At 44.6% G+C, this 13,792-nt stretch overlaps 1 protein-coding gene across 8 annotated transcripts in view; it reads left to right on the plus strand.

Annotated features, from left to right (window-relative positions):
- The window catches only part of FRMD3 (FERM domain containing 3), a 239,809-nt gene that overhangs the window by 202,169 nt on the left and 23,848 nt on the right, over positions 1-13,792 (plus strand). For all 8 annotated transcript variants that reach the window (XM_045022407.1, XM_045022401.1, XM_045022404.1 and 5 more), the window contains one exon: positions 3,720-3,841. In XM_045022407.1, coding sequence (XP_044878342.1) covers positions 3,720-3,841 — 122 coding nt within the window. The remainder of the gene's footprint in view (positions 1-3,719; positions 3,842-13,792) is intronic.

Consider the following 13,792-nt stretch of genomic DNA (forward strand, 5'->3'; position numbering starts at 1 on the left):
ACCTGCCAAAGGGCAGACAGGAAATATTATGTCCCCTCCAAGGGCTCAGAATTCCTTTTCACACATCCAGCACCAAATTCACTGGTAGTAGAAGCAGCCACCCAAAGGAACAAATAGCAGCATTTCCGGTCTACCCTCTCTGATAAGGACAGTAAAAGAATGGACCTATTCGGCCGCAAAGTTTATGCATCATCTGCGCTGCAATTCAGGGTGGCAAACTATGCGGCCCTACTAGCCAAATATGACCACAGAAATTATGGGAAATTCATGGACTTTATTAATGACATCCTAGAAGACGAGACAACAATTCAAAGCAGTAGTCTCTGAAGGGCAGATTATTTCCCGCACGGCGCTACAGGCTGTCCTCAGTGCTGTAGACACAGCTGCCAGGTCCACTGTGACAGCCGTCATTATGCGTCGAGCTTCATGGTTTTCCTCCTCTTCTTTCCCATGGGAGATGCAAAACACCATGGAGGATCTCCCCTTCGATGGCAAAAAGTTATTTGCAGTAAAGACCAACAAGGTGCGGCATACCATGAAGGATTCCAGAGCGATGCTGAGATCCCTACACATCCATACACTGGCAACTAGAAGAAGACAATATAGGTATTAGCCTTACCAACGCCCACGATACCCGGCCTACACACACCACCACCAGAGGCCATATGACCACCAGCAGCAACAATGCCAGGGACCTAGGCATCAATCCCGCTGCTCCACACCATCGATACCGTCCTGGCCCCCTCCACCTAATAAGCAGATTTGAAGCCTTGGTTGAGGGTATAAAAGACCTTCCAACCGCTCCAGCGCTTATGCTTCCCATCCAACCTTTTGGCCACCGTTTGCTCCCATTCTACCACAACTGGGGAGCCATCACTACGGACAGGTAGGCCATAGAGGTCCTCCAACTGGGCTATTCCATCTCCTTCCTGTCCATACCACCTGCCCCATCCCTCTTCAGGGACCCCTCTCACGATCAACCAAGAGGTGTGACATCTTCTACAAATAGGAGCAGTGGAAATGATGTCCAATCAGCACAGGAGAAAGGGGTTTTACTCCCACTATTTTTTGATAGAAAAGAAAAGTGGGAGATGGCAACCCATTCTCAAACTCAGATGACTCAACAGATTTGTCAAAAAGCAAAAATTCAAAATGGTTACCCTCACAACCATAATTCCAGCACTGGAGCAGGGAGAGTGGTTTTCAGCCCTTGACCTGCAGGATGCTTATTTTTATATGACTATACACCCCGCCCACAGGCGTTTTCTCAGATTTGTTATGAGCTCAAATCATTACTAATACAGGGTTCTACTCTTTGGCCTCTCAACAGCACCTTGCATCTTCTCCAAGATTCCTGCGGTGGCAACAGTGCACCTAAGGAATAAAGGAATGATAATTTTTCCTTACCTGGATGATTGCCTGCTCAAAGCGCAGACTCACGAGGAGGCCATCCAAGCCATACAGATGATCATCGACTGCTTCCAGGGTCTTGGCCTACAAATAAACAAAAACAAATCCACATTAACTTCTACTCAATGACTGGAGTTCATAGGCGCTCACATTGATTCCATAACCGGACTTGCATCTCTCCCATTCGACAAATTCAACACTATAAAGAATCTGGTTGCCAAATTGCAGAACAGCCTGCTGGTCACTGTCCGTGACTGTCTGCAACTTCTTGGCCATATGGTCTCTTGTACTTTTGTGGTCAAGAATGTACACTTCTACATGCGGTGCCTGCAGGGTTGGATGACCACTGTCTACAGACCAAATGTGCACAGTTTAAACAGTCTTCTATCCATACCTATCAAAGTCAAGGACTCACTCGCATGGTGGACTCTTCCACACAACCTCTGCTCCGGAGTCCTGTTCGTACAGGAGTTCCCCTCTGTTATAATTACCACAGATGCTTCCCTCACAGGTAGGGTGGCACACATGGTGCACCATACTACTCAGGGACTACAGTCCCCTACAGAAACTTCACTACACATAAATCTGTTAGAGCTCTGAGTGGTCTGCAATGCCTGCCTCCAATTTCTCCCAAGAACCAAAACATCAGGATCATGACCAACAACATTGCCTGCATGTTTTATATAAACAGACAAGGGGGAGCTTGATCCCACTTGCTCTGCACCAAGGCTATGAAACTTTGGAATTGGTGCCTCCAATACAATATCCAAATTTCAGCCTCCTACCTACCCAATTCACTAAACACCACTGCAGACGATCTCAGCAGATCTTTTCCCCCTAGATCACGAATGGGAGATAAATGATACCACCCTACACAACATATTCAAAATATTAGGCTACCCGCAACTGGATCTTTTTGCAACTGCGACCAACAAGAAATGCCCGGAATTCTGTTACAGAGAAGGCCTTGGAAAGGACTCAATGGGAGACACGTTCATGATCAAATGGAAGGACAATTTATTATACACATTCCTGTGGACACCATGTCTTCACAGAGTATTACAAAAAATACGAGCGAGAGGGCCAGGGTCATACTAATAGCCTCTACGTTTCCCAGACAGGTGTGGTACCCATTTGTAACAGGGATGTCTGTTTCCCTGCCGATTCTGTTCCCTCACCCTCAAACCTATTATCACAACCCAGGGGTCAACTACATCACCCCAACATAATGATGCTACACCTCAAAGCATGGCTCCTCAGTGGTTCTCTGAGGAACTAGATTGCTCTAAACAGGTACAAATAGTACTGTTACATAGCAGAATGCAAGCCACATATACCACTTATCTCCATAAATGGACTAGGTTCACTCACTGATGCTCCATCAGACAAACCGCTCCTGCTTCCGCGCCTCTTTCACTAATACTAGACTATCTGGGCTCTCCTTTAGCTCCATAAAGGTACATCTAGCAGCAATTATGGTCTTTCACCATAAGACCAGACACACTACTATCTTTGCCCATCCCATCACAAAGTGGTTCCTCAAGGGCCTCCAGAACGTATACCTGGACATCAATCACCCACTCAACCCTGGGACCTGCACTTGGTTCTCACATGCTTGATGCAGCAACCATTTGAGCTGCTACCAACATGCTCCCTCCTACATCTATCCATGAGAACTGCGTTTTTCGTTACGATTACATCCACCAGATGTGTAGGAGAACTTGGATTACTCATGGCTGACCCATTGTACCAAAGAGCTGCTAATAATAATAATAATAATAAACTAATAAAAACAGATTGAGGACCTGAAGGCATGTTTTAGAGGCAGTGTCTAAAGTGAAAGCTGTTCTTCATGCAGTGATAAGAGTGACAGAACCACTCATGGTTTATTCTTGACCCAGTCCCAGAGACAGTGGAGCATGGTTCTTCAGCAAAATGATTAGCATTCTCTCTCTAACGGGCCGTATTCTCCTCACTGTTGTGCAGCGTGGAGTGGAGCAGTAAAGTTGAAATGCAGTATAAAATGAGAAGATGTGAGGCTAAATGAAGCAGGAAGCCGCCCTACTGCAGAGACACTACTGGCCCCTCTGCAGCACTTCAGATGCAGAGCCACCATTCAGCCAAGGGTGTGACTAATAGATAGGGGAGGAGTCAAAGGATATTCACTGTAAGTGGCATGTTCCCCTTGGGGGGAGGGGAAGGCCCATTATAACTTATGCAAAATTATTTTGAGACAAGGGCAAAGGCAGTTGTATTTATTTGTAATGATTTCTTGGGAACAAACTGATGCTGTTTATCTTTGCTTTTAGAACCAGCATTCCTCCGAGTCGTAGCTCTCATTCCTTGAATAAACAACTCATAATCAATATGGAACCACTGCAGCCCCTCCTCCCTTCGCCAAGTGAGGAAGAAGAGGTTCTTTTAGATGAAGGTGAGTCAATTATCTGACTGGTTCATACTCAAAATCATTACTGTTATAAACTGTTGTTAAAACATTCCTGTACACAGGGAAAGATTAATTAAAAGGTGCAATATCAACTTAGTAAGTGTGGAAATAGTGGTACAGTTACCACTAGGAATTAATGGGGATAACAGTTTTGAGATCCTCAGGTGAAAGGCACTCAAAAAACAAACACAGAAAGCCTCACAACATACCTGCAAAATAGGTAAGAAGTATGGGGATCATTCCACTAAATAATGACATGCAGCGAACTCTGTTATGGAATGTGGCAGCTGTTTGAGATTGCACAGCAAAATTACATAGAATTTAAGGACATAGTGAAGAAGACCAGCCCAAATTCTCTCCTAATGCAACTCCGTTGACTCCTGTCAACATTATTCTGAGGACTCTTTGAACGTTTGAGTATATTCTTTATATAAAGAGGATGTCTACATGTTTGCTTATTCACTGCTTTTTGCCCACATTCTGCACCTAACTCTCAGATTATGTGTTCATTAAAGATCCCATAGCATGGTTTTTAAAAGTAGGGGTATGAATCTCAACATCTTGGCTTAATTTCAACATAAATAATTACATTCTTTCTACCTAAAAATTCCCCCTGTAGATTCCATAGAAATATGGAAAGCCAATGGTATTCCACCAGAGAATTTGATTTCATTGGGCTGGAGATTAAATAATTTGTGGTTTCACCTTGCTGCAGCAGGAAGTACTAGAAATCTCACAAGTGTGTCTGTTTTCATAAGAGTTATACATTCCTTTTACAGACCCAAAGAGTGAAATCCTGGCTCTATTGATGTCAAAGGGAATTTTGCCTTTTACTTCAGTGAGGTCAGGATTTCATCCAAAGTGGTTGGATGATGTTTGGCTAAGCATTTGAATGTTTGGGTACTTAGCTAAACATCTGGTCATTCACCCATTGCTATAGATAACTATGTAATTAGTGTTAATTTACTATAAATGACTTGTTAGCTACAGCTTTGAAAGGTTTGTATTTACGGTGACTTCATTATCTGGTAACCAGATAACCACCAAATACTGTGTTACTAGAAGACAGTTACCACAATTACAGAATAATTACACCTTGTTACTTGTAAAAAAAAACAGCTTTTTTTTTTTTTTGGCAAAATCAGCTAATGTCCTTTCTATAGGGTTTCCTAGCTGCAGAAGTATATATGGCTGGAGCAGCTGAATTTACTGTTGGCTAAGATGAAAAGTGTGCAGTAGTGAAATCCAGTTTTGAAAACTGTCAAGGGGGGTGCTCACTGGATAATATTGATAAATTTCAAATGAATAACGTACAGTTCAGTAGCCACCTTGACTTTCAATTAGATATTGATATAGTTACTTTAGATTTAAAGTTGTAAGACCTAATGCGAATGTTTGTCTATGGATTGTCTCCTGGGAGGTACCATAGTCATAATTAAATTACTATGACTGCTAGTAATAATACTTAGCACTTGTATAATATTTTCCTCCATAGATCTTAGTGTCTTTGTTATGGGGTTTGGAGTGCAATCCAGCCCAGTGAGGGGCTGTGTCACCACTTCCCCTGCAACCTGGGTGCCTCTCAATGCTTTGCTGGTGTGGCTCCCAGCCTGGGATGTTCACAACTAGCCTGCAAGCATACAGGTCACACTCTGAAATGTCTGTGTGCTAGACAGCCCTGGTTCAGTGGCTGTGACCTCAGCAGCCTTACACCACCAGCCGTGGTTACATCCAGCAAGGTGATCCCACCACACTCCCAGTCCTCAGTTTTCCCCAAACCAGATGCTCTGTGATGTCCATCTCTCTCGTGGACCACTCAGAGAAATAATAAGGTTAGTTTGTTCCTCTAAAGAGACTCAAGTACATCACATCTTATTAACTGGGGTAAATACACTCTTCCTTTTATACCCACACTGAATTAGTTTATAGTTAAAATAAAACAAATGTATTAATAATAGGACATAGGTTAAGTGATGCCAAGTAAAAGGAATAAAGTTAGAAAGGGTTGCAAGCAAATACAAGTGAAAACATGCATCTAAACGTCTAAACCTTAATCTAGCAAATTATGGACTGTTCAAGATGGTTTCTCTCATCAATCTTCCTTCCTCCCAGCCATGGCTTACTTTTCCTCAGTCAGGACCTTACCTTGTCTTCCTAGGTGAAAGATCTTTGCCTAAGCAGGTTTCTCAACTATATTCAGTTTCCAGACACTTTAGACCCTCTCCCCACCTCCCCAGATTGAAGGACCCATCTTTCACAGCTTGTGCGAACTCCACTCCTTTGTTCCTGTCTGGTGATGGAGGCAAAAGATGGCTTCCATCTTTTCTTAGATCTTCCAAAATTCAATGACTTCTTTTCAAGAGTCAGGATGGCCTCATGCTTTTCTTCCCTTCCTGTGAACTTCCCAGTCCTTTGCTGATTTCTGTGTAAATGGGGCTTCTCTTGTTTTGATTCCACCATGTTTAATTTACATATGAGACCGGTAAATAGCTGCCTTCTCTCCTGTCTGGCAGGGAACCTGTTTCTCCCTGTTTGGCCACATACTTTAATAAATAATATCATTAAGTATCCATATATCCTTATATAGTATTAATACAGGCATTTCACAATGATATTAATTAAGTGTGCTATCAGCTTTCAGAAAAGACCTCACTCAATACACTTTTTTATAATACAGTAATATTGTATATAATCATTTGATTTAATATTGTATATATTCAGGTCATTCAATTCACTTGAGGTTCAGCCCTCCCATCTTTATAAACCTGTAAACCTTTAAAATTGATTCTTCTGAGAGTTACCCCTCAAAGCAAAGTTCATTTAAGCTGTGAGGAAGGCAACCTCATGAGGCGAGATTAATAAGATTGGGATTTTTCAACTTGGAAAAGAGACGACTAAGGGGGAATATGATAGAGGTCTATAACAGGAGTTCTCAACTTCATTGCACCATGACCCCTTTCTGACAACAAAGTTACTACATGACCCCAGGAGGAGGTGGAGACCAAGTCCCACTGCCTCGGGTGGAGGGAGAGGGGGCTGCAGCCTGAGCCCCGCTACCCCAGGTGGGGGTGGAGTTTGGGCTTCAGCCCTGGGTCCCAGCAAGTCTAATGCTGGCCCTGGTGACCCCATTAAAATGGGGCTGTGACCCACTTTGGGGTCCTGACCCACAGTTCGAGAACTGCTGGTCTATAAAATCATGACTGGTGTGAAGAAAGTAAATAAGGAAGTGTTATTTACTCCTTATAACACAAGAACTAGAGGTCAGTAAATGAAATTAATAGGCAGTAGGTTTAAAAGAAACAAAAGGAAGTATTTCTTCACACAATGCACTGTTAACCTGTGGAACTCTTTGCCAGGGGATGTTGTGAAGGCCAAGACTATAACAGGGTTCAAAAAGAACTAGATAAATTCATGGAGGATAGGTCCATCAATGGCTATTAGCCAGGATGGGCAGGGATGGTGTCCCTAGCCTCTGTTTGCCAGAAGCTGGGAATGGGCGACAGGGGATGGATCACTTGATTACCTATTCTGTTCATTCCCCCTAGAGTACCTGGCATTAGCCACTGTTGAAAGACAAGATACTGGGCTAGATGGACTTTTGGTCTGATCCAGTACGGCCGTTCTTATGGTCTCTGGTAGAGAAGGAAGCTCCATGCTCTTTCTTCCTCCACTTGTTAGCTTAATAACTTAGTTTACTTAATATGTAAAACTGGACTTTCATTGTCTTTGTCTGAAGACTGGTGTGATCAGAGAATCAAATACACATTCCTTTGTCTAAGGCAGACCTATTTACCAATTCTTCCTGCATGCCTACTTTAAACACACTTTAGTCATAATTCTAGCATATATTCATAACTCTTAATACCCACGGTGTGCTTACATCATACAAGAATATTGATTATCAATGAGTTTAGTTTTCAAATGATACCTCACAAGGCATATTTTGTACAAAGATTATTACAATAGTGTGAAGGCTGTGACTACAGAGGTGCATGTCAGTCTTACGAACAGGGTAAACATTAATAGTTGCTTTATACAGAGTCCCAGAGCAGTTAAATGGCTTGTCTGCATTCACATGGTTAACTGGTAGCAGAGCCAGCAGTAGAAACCAGGTTTCTTGACTCCCAGACCAGTGTTAGCACTGCCAATATTTCACCTGTTAACCTAGCACCTCTTGCTTGTCCCTGAATTTCAATTAACCTTATATGTGGTAGCTGAATGAATTGCCCAGTATGCAGTGGCTTGGTGGTTTCTTGTGTTACCATTTTAATGAGCTCCTTGAAAATATCACTTTGCTTCCTAAAATTGCCTGAGAGATTAATTCACAAGTTGGTCAAGTCTATGAGAAGTATTAAACTAAATTACTTAACAGAAACTGCCGGGCAATGAGGTAGATTTCATGCCAATTATTTGAAAGTTGCTAGGTAACAAAGATATCAAAGTGAACTCCAGCACAGGAAACCTTCTGTATGGAATTTTGAACAACTTCAAACCTGTCTGTTTGTGCTTAGGAGAATTGTTTCAGAAGGGAAAACAAACAGAATGTAGGGACTAAAATAAATCCCAATCAATCTAACATATCTAATGTCATTCCTAAAAATCTAAGCACATTGTGTGGACTTGCCTGTAAAATAAAATTATCTTCCATAAATACACAAGTTGTTCAGTAATGCTGTGTGGTATTGCTAATTTTCCCCGAGGCAAAAGCATGAATAGTACAGAAGGAAGGGTGTTCTGACTGGACAAGAGGTCATGGCAGTCCATTACCGTGCAGGCAAAGACTTTGGTGATGGCATAAAAAATTACTGTTCTGTCAGAGGAGTTTTAAAAGTGAATAATAAAAAAGCATTTCTGTTTAGAACAGCCAGACAGATCCGAATTTTCAAAGTTTGGTGCCTGGTTCGCCATGTGGGCACTTAAATTTGCAAATAATCACCCAAATATCAGGTTGAGATGACTTGTTGCCAGTTTGAACACCCAGATGCAGAACTGGTTGCTCTATCTTAAGCCCCAAAGTTTCAAAATTATATTCTTCTTCGAGTGCTTGCTCATGTCGATTCCATTCTAGGTGTGCATGCCCACGTGCGCGGCCATCATAGATTTTTGCCTTAGCGGTATCTGTAGGGTTGTCTGTGGCACCCTCTTGAGTGCTGCGCTCATGCATTGGTATATTAGGCAGCCAGCTCTATGCCCTCTCAATTCCTCCTTACTGCCCATGGTTAGTCAGAGCATCTTTCCCTTTCCTTGCAAGGGTTAGCAGTTCTTCTACTTCAATCTTCGAGCCTTAAGGCCTTTTAAATAGTTTGTTTACGGTAGTTGTTAAGTGGTGTAGTTAGAGAGAGAATCCCAGCGGGGACTTTGCTGGAGATGGTGCATACCCTGCTCTCCAGGTTTTAAGCCCTGCTCTGACTGTAACAGTCCTATGCTTGTTAGTGACCCACATAGCAGCCTCAAGTGCTTGGGGAATCTCATGTGAAGGACAAGTGTCACATCTGTAAGAACTTCTGTCGCAGAACTCAGAAAGAGAATCAAATACACGTTTCTTTGTCTAAGGCAGACCTTTTGTCCCAGAACTCAGAATGAGTCATCCATTTGAGGGACCTCCTCATGGAGGCTGCTCTCTGCCCGGTATCCGAGCCTTCCCAGCCGGAGACTGCCCCTAGCATCTCAGCCTTGGTGCACAGCGCACCCCTGGCACTGGCCTCCACTCGGCACTGCTCCCCGTCACCGGTGCCTAAGAAGAAGTCGAAGAAGAGCAACTCCCTGGCACTGAGCAAGAAGGGCAAAGGACCCAGTTCGGGCTGACACCCCACACTGGAGCCACATGGGGATGCCTCTCCCACGGGGTCCCCAAGTCCCCTGAGAGAATCCGCCATAGACTCCAGGAGAGGTAGGGGACCCTGACTGGTGGCAGGGCTGATGCCTTCCCAGGCTCTCCTGGCGCCCAGAGAGCAGAGGCCTCTACCAGTGCCACCAGCACTGCGTGTGTCACAGGACACAGCAAAGGCTCCTGGTGAGGGAAAGTCATCCAGAAAGACCCCCCAGAGGGCGGGTGAAGGATGCCAATCTTCAGAGATAAGACGCACTCTCCGTCTCCATGCCCCATGTCTCTGTCTTCTGCGGGATGTCCTAGATCGCTGGCACCGTGCTCATGGTCTTCACCCTCTTGACACAGGTCGCCTAGAGGAAGGCACCGGTCACCATATCACCAGCACCGATCATCCTCCCACCGGCTGTTTCCTCAGCACAGATCCCTGTCTCTCAGACAGCGGGAGTGGTCTCTGTTGCGGTACCTATCCCCTGACACCAATCCTCCGACTTGAGGCACTGGTCTCCTGTAGCAATGGTTAGCCATCAGACGCAAGCTTCAACAGCCCCTCTGTGGTCATTGGAAGGTGATTCCTCCAGTACAGAAAAAGAATTGAGCCGTTCACTGTGACACCACCTGCGTGATTAGGCACCCGAGGCTGTGTTGACCTCTGCAATGTCGTTGTGGCAGCAAGGCCAGTGGCCGGTGCAATGGCCCTACTCGAGCACATGGGGCATGCCTGTGATGCCAATGCCTCAGTCAGTCCATTCCTCAGCTGCCATCTCAGGGCAGCAACTAGTGGCACCGAACTCGGTGCTCAAGGCACACTCGGTGGGGTAGAGGAGTGAATGCCCACCCTGAAACCCTCTTACCCTGCATGGGATGATGTCCTGGGGCCTACCCTGGTGACCCTGTCATCTGCCCCCAGATGAGGCAGTGGCGGGGCCCTCTTGTGCCAGCCCGCCGGACAGTTTTAAAGAACAGCAGGCCCTGTGTTATACAGTGTTCTATAAGGACAAGATCCAGCTGTTGACATATACTTAACGGTCTTCTTTCCAAAGCCTCATAAATGGGAAGATGAGCGCAAATTGCACAACCTAGACACCAGGAGGGCACTTGCCTTCTACATAGACAGGACTAAGCCGTTTCGCAAGTCAATGCGGCAGTTCGTTGTGGTGGCGGACAGCATGAAAGGTCACTCAGTGTCTGCTTAGAGGATTTCATCCTGGATCATGGCCTGCATACGTTACTGCTATGACCTGGTGAAGGTGCTGTGACACCCTGGCACCTCAATATTCACCACTGTCATGTAATTAGAATATGTTTTGGACAAAGTATACTTTGTGAGGTATCATTCTAAAAGTCTTGATCTGCTAGACATTTAATAGCTTGTTGGACTGTATGTGTTATCATATGTGAAGTTATGAAATTTGGGTATGTATGTGTTACTGAAACATGTGAGGTTGAAAACACGCACAAGCAGCCTTTCAGGTACAACAGTAAAAAGGCCAAACAATGTTAATGGCTTGTTGAGGAAATGCACACAAGCACAAGGATTACCCCAGGAACTGTGTATAAATGAAACCTCTCAGAGATAGCACTACACAATGGGGACTGCTTGACACAGGTCACAGCAAAAGAGCTTTCCAGCAAGTGGGAAGACGATATAAAAGGGGGAAATGACAATGTTACCTCACTCTCCCTACAACAACACACCTGGAAACACCTGAGGAATAAGGACTGAACTGTGGGAAGCAATGGTCCCAGGCTGGAGGGATTTCTAGGCTGTGTATGAAATCCTGGAAAACCCAAGCTGCAGAGGCAAGGCAGATTGTGCCTTAATCTGCCAGCCTGGACAGATTTTATCACTCAGGGTGAAAATTTTCTAATTCATATCCTACCTATCAAGTGTATTAAGCTCAGTTTATGGTTTTGTTTATTTACTAGGTAATCTGCTTTGATCTGTTTGCTCTCACTTATAATCACTTAAAACCTATTCTTTTTGATAGTTGATAAACTTATTTTATGTTTTAATCTAAACTAGTGAGTTTTGATGGGAGTGCTTGGGGAAAATCTCTGCTTGGTTACCAAAAGTATCCATTGTTCTCTTCACGTTGAGGGAGAGGCGGACCAGGTATTAAACCCGTATACTGACCAGATTTGACAAGGGCAGGACAGTACTGCTCTGGGGCCCCAGGTTGGGAAGCTGGTGGTGAGAGAGCCTGTGTATAACTACAGCTCGGTGTGTCCCTACATATATGAATGCTGATGAAAGTGCAGGCTGGAAGGCTTTGAAGCTTTCCACAGCAGTAAAGTTTGACAGGGAGCCCAGGCTGGTGGGTCAGGGGCTCAGCGGTACCCCAGTTCCAGGTGGTATCCCAGGGGGAACTCATCACAAGTGCCTCCACCAGCAACCGTGACTGCCCATTTGACTAGGGTCAGGCTTTGTCGGCAGCCTACCTGGCCCAGGTGCCGATTCAGGATATCTGCAGGGCCACTACCTGGTTGTCTATCCACACGTTTACGTCTCATTACCCAGGAAGCCCAAGACAATGCTGGCTTCAGTAGAGCAGTGTTGCAAGCCACAAGACCGTGAACTCTGAGCCCAGCTCCGGGGATACTGCTTGTGAGTCACCTAGAATGAAAATGACATGAGCAAGCACTCAAAGAAGAAAAAACAGTTACCTACCTTTCGTAACTATTGTTCTTTGAGATGTGTTGGTCATGTCCATTCTATTACCTGCCCTCTTGCCCCTCTGTTGGAGTTGCTGGCAAGAAGGAACTGAGAGGGCGTAGGGCCAGCTGCACCTAATATACTGATGCATGGGTGCAGCACTTAAGAGGGCGCCACAGCTGACCCTACAGATACCGCTAAGGCAAAAATCTCCAGCGGCGCACACCTAGAATCGAATGGACATGAGCAACACATCTCGAAGAACAACAGTTATGAAAGGTAGGTAACCATTTTTTTTTCTTGTGGATGGTTTACCAGACCAGTGCTGGAAGAGTTACAAGTATAAGGATAATATTCTTCGTACTTAGTCGCACTGACTAGAATGACTTCAGGGAACATGACAAAACTCTGCCTATGAGTAACAGAATTGAGATGGAAATGTATCTCTAATACTTTGTTTAAGTTTTTATGTTGGCAAGGACCCTCCTTGCCCCTTCCTGTGCCAGGTGTCCTAGATCTTGCACTCCCATGTGTCTTGAGCATTCAGAAGATCATTCTCAATCAGTGCATTGCAACAAGAAGTGAGAGAGAGCCACTGGACAGAGCGCTGATTCATGTAGACACAGACACCGTCCAAGTGGTTAACAGCTGTAATTAAAAGCAGTGGTTCTGGAAAGAGGGAGAGTGGGAAACACTCTTTTCTGAAGCTCTACATCTTTGTCTTCATACCATTAAAATATTTTAACAAAACTACTAGGTCACATTCACAGTTTAGGGAGGACAGGTTTAAAATCTGGCCTAGTCTGCCTTGAGAGGCACGTTGTCAACACCTCTCCCATCCAGCCTGTCCCAATGCGTCCCGGGCGGGCCACAATCACATTTCAACATTATACCTTAATTATGTCCCTCCCTAGCCCCCCGAAAGTTTTTAAAATGACAGTACTCCTGGATTTTTCAGGCTAGTAACAGGTGCCTGTTGTTCTTTATACTGCTGAGCAACCTGAATCATCTTGTCAGACTTTTCAGAGAGAGCGGCGGGGGGGAGGGATACAAAACCCTAGAGAAACAAGTAGATTTGTTTAAGAAATGTGCTGGGAGATGGCAGTAATTATCAGGACAGTTTCCCTGGTGATATGATAGAAATGAAGGTTAATGTCTTTCTATTTATAGTTAATGGAAAATACTTTTCTTTAAAGATACTGTCCTCTCAGGATTCTCACTGTTGAGTCTCCCACTCCCAGTGCATGCCAGGGCAGAACTCCCTTAACTGAGTTTTTATTCTCTGAAGCCATGGACGTTAAACACGAGACAATTAAACCTTTCACATCCTCCCAGTCACACTCCAACTTCTGCTGTCTCATTTCCTAGAACTTTCTAGCAGGTTCTTTCTCAACCATGGTCAGGGAAAGAGCTCTCTGCAGGAGTCAGGCGCTTCCACTGACAGCATCTCAGG

This window comes from Mauremys mutica, chromosome 6 (genome assembly GCF_020497125.1).
Source record: "Mauremys mutica isolate MM-2020 ecotype Southern chromosome 6, ASM2049712v1, whole genome shotgun sequence".
Taxonomy (NCBI): Eukaryota; Metazoa; Chordata; order Testudines; family Geoemydidae; genus Mauremys; species Mauremys mutica.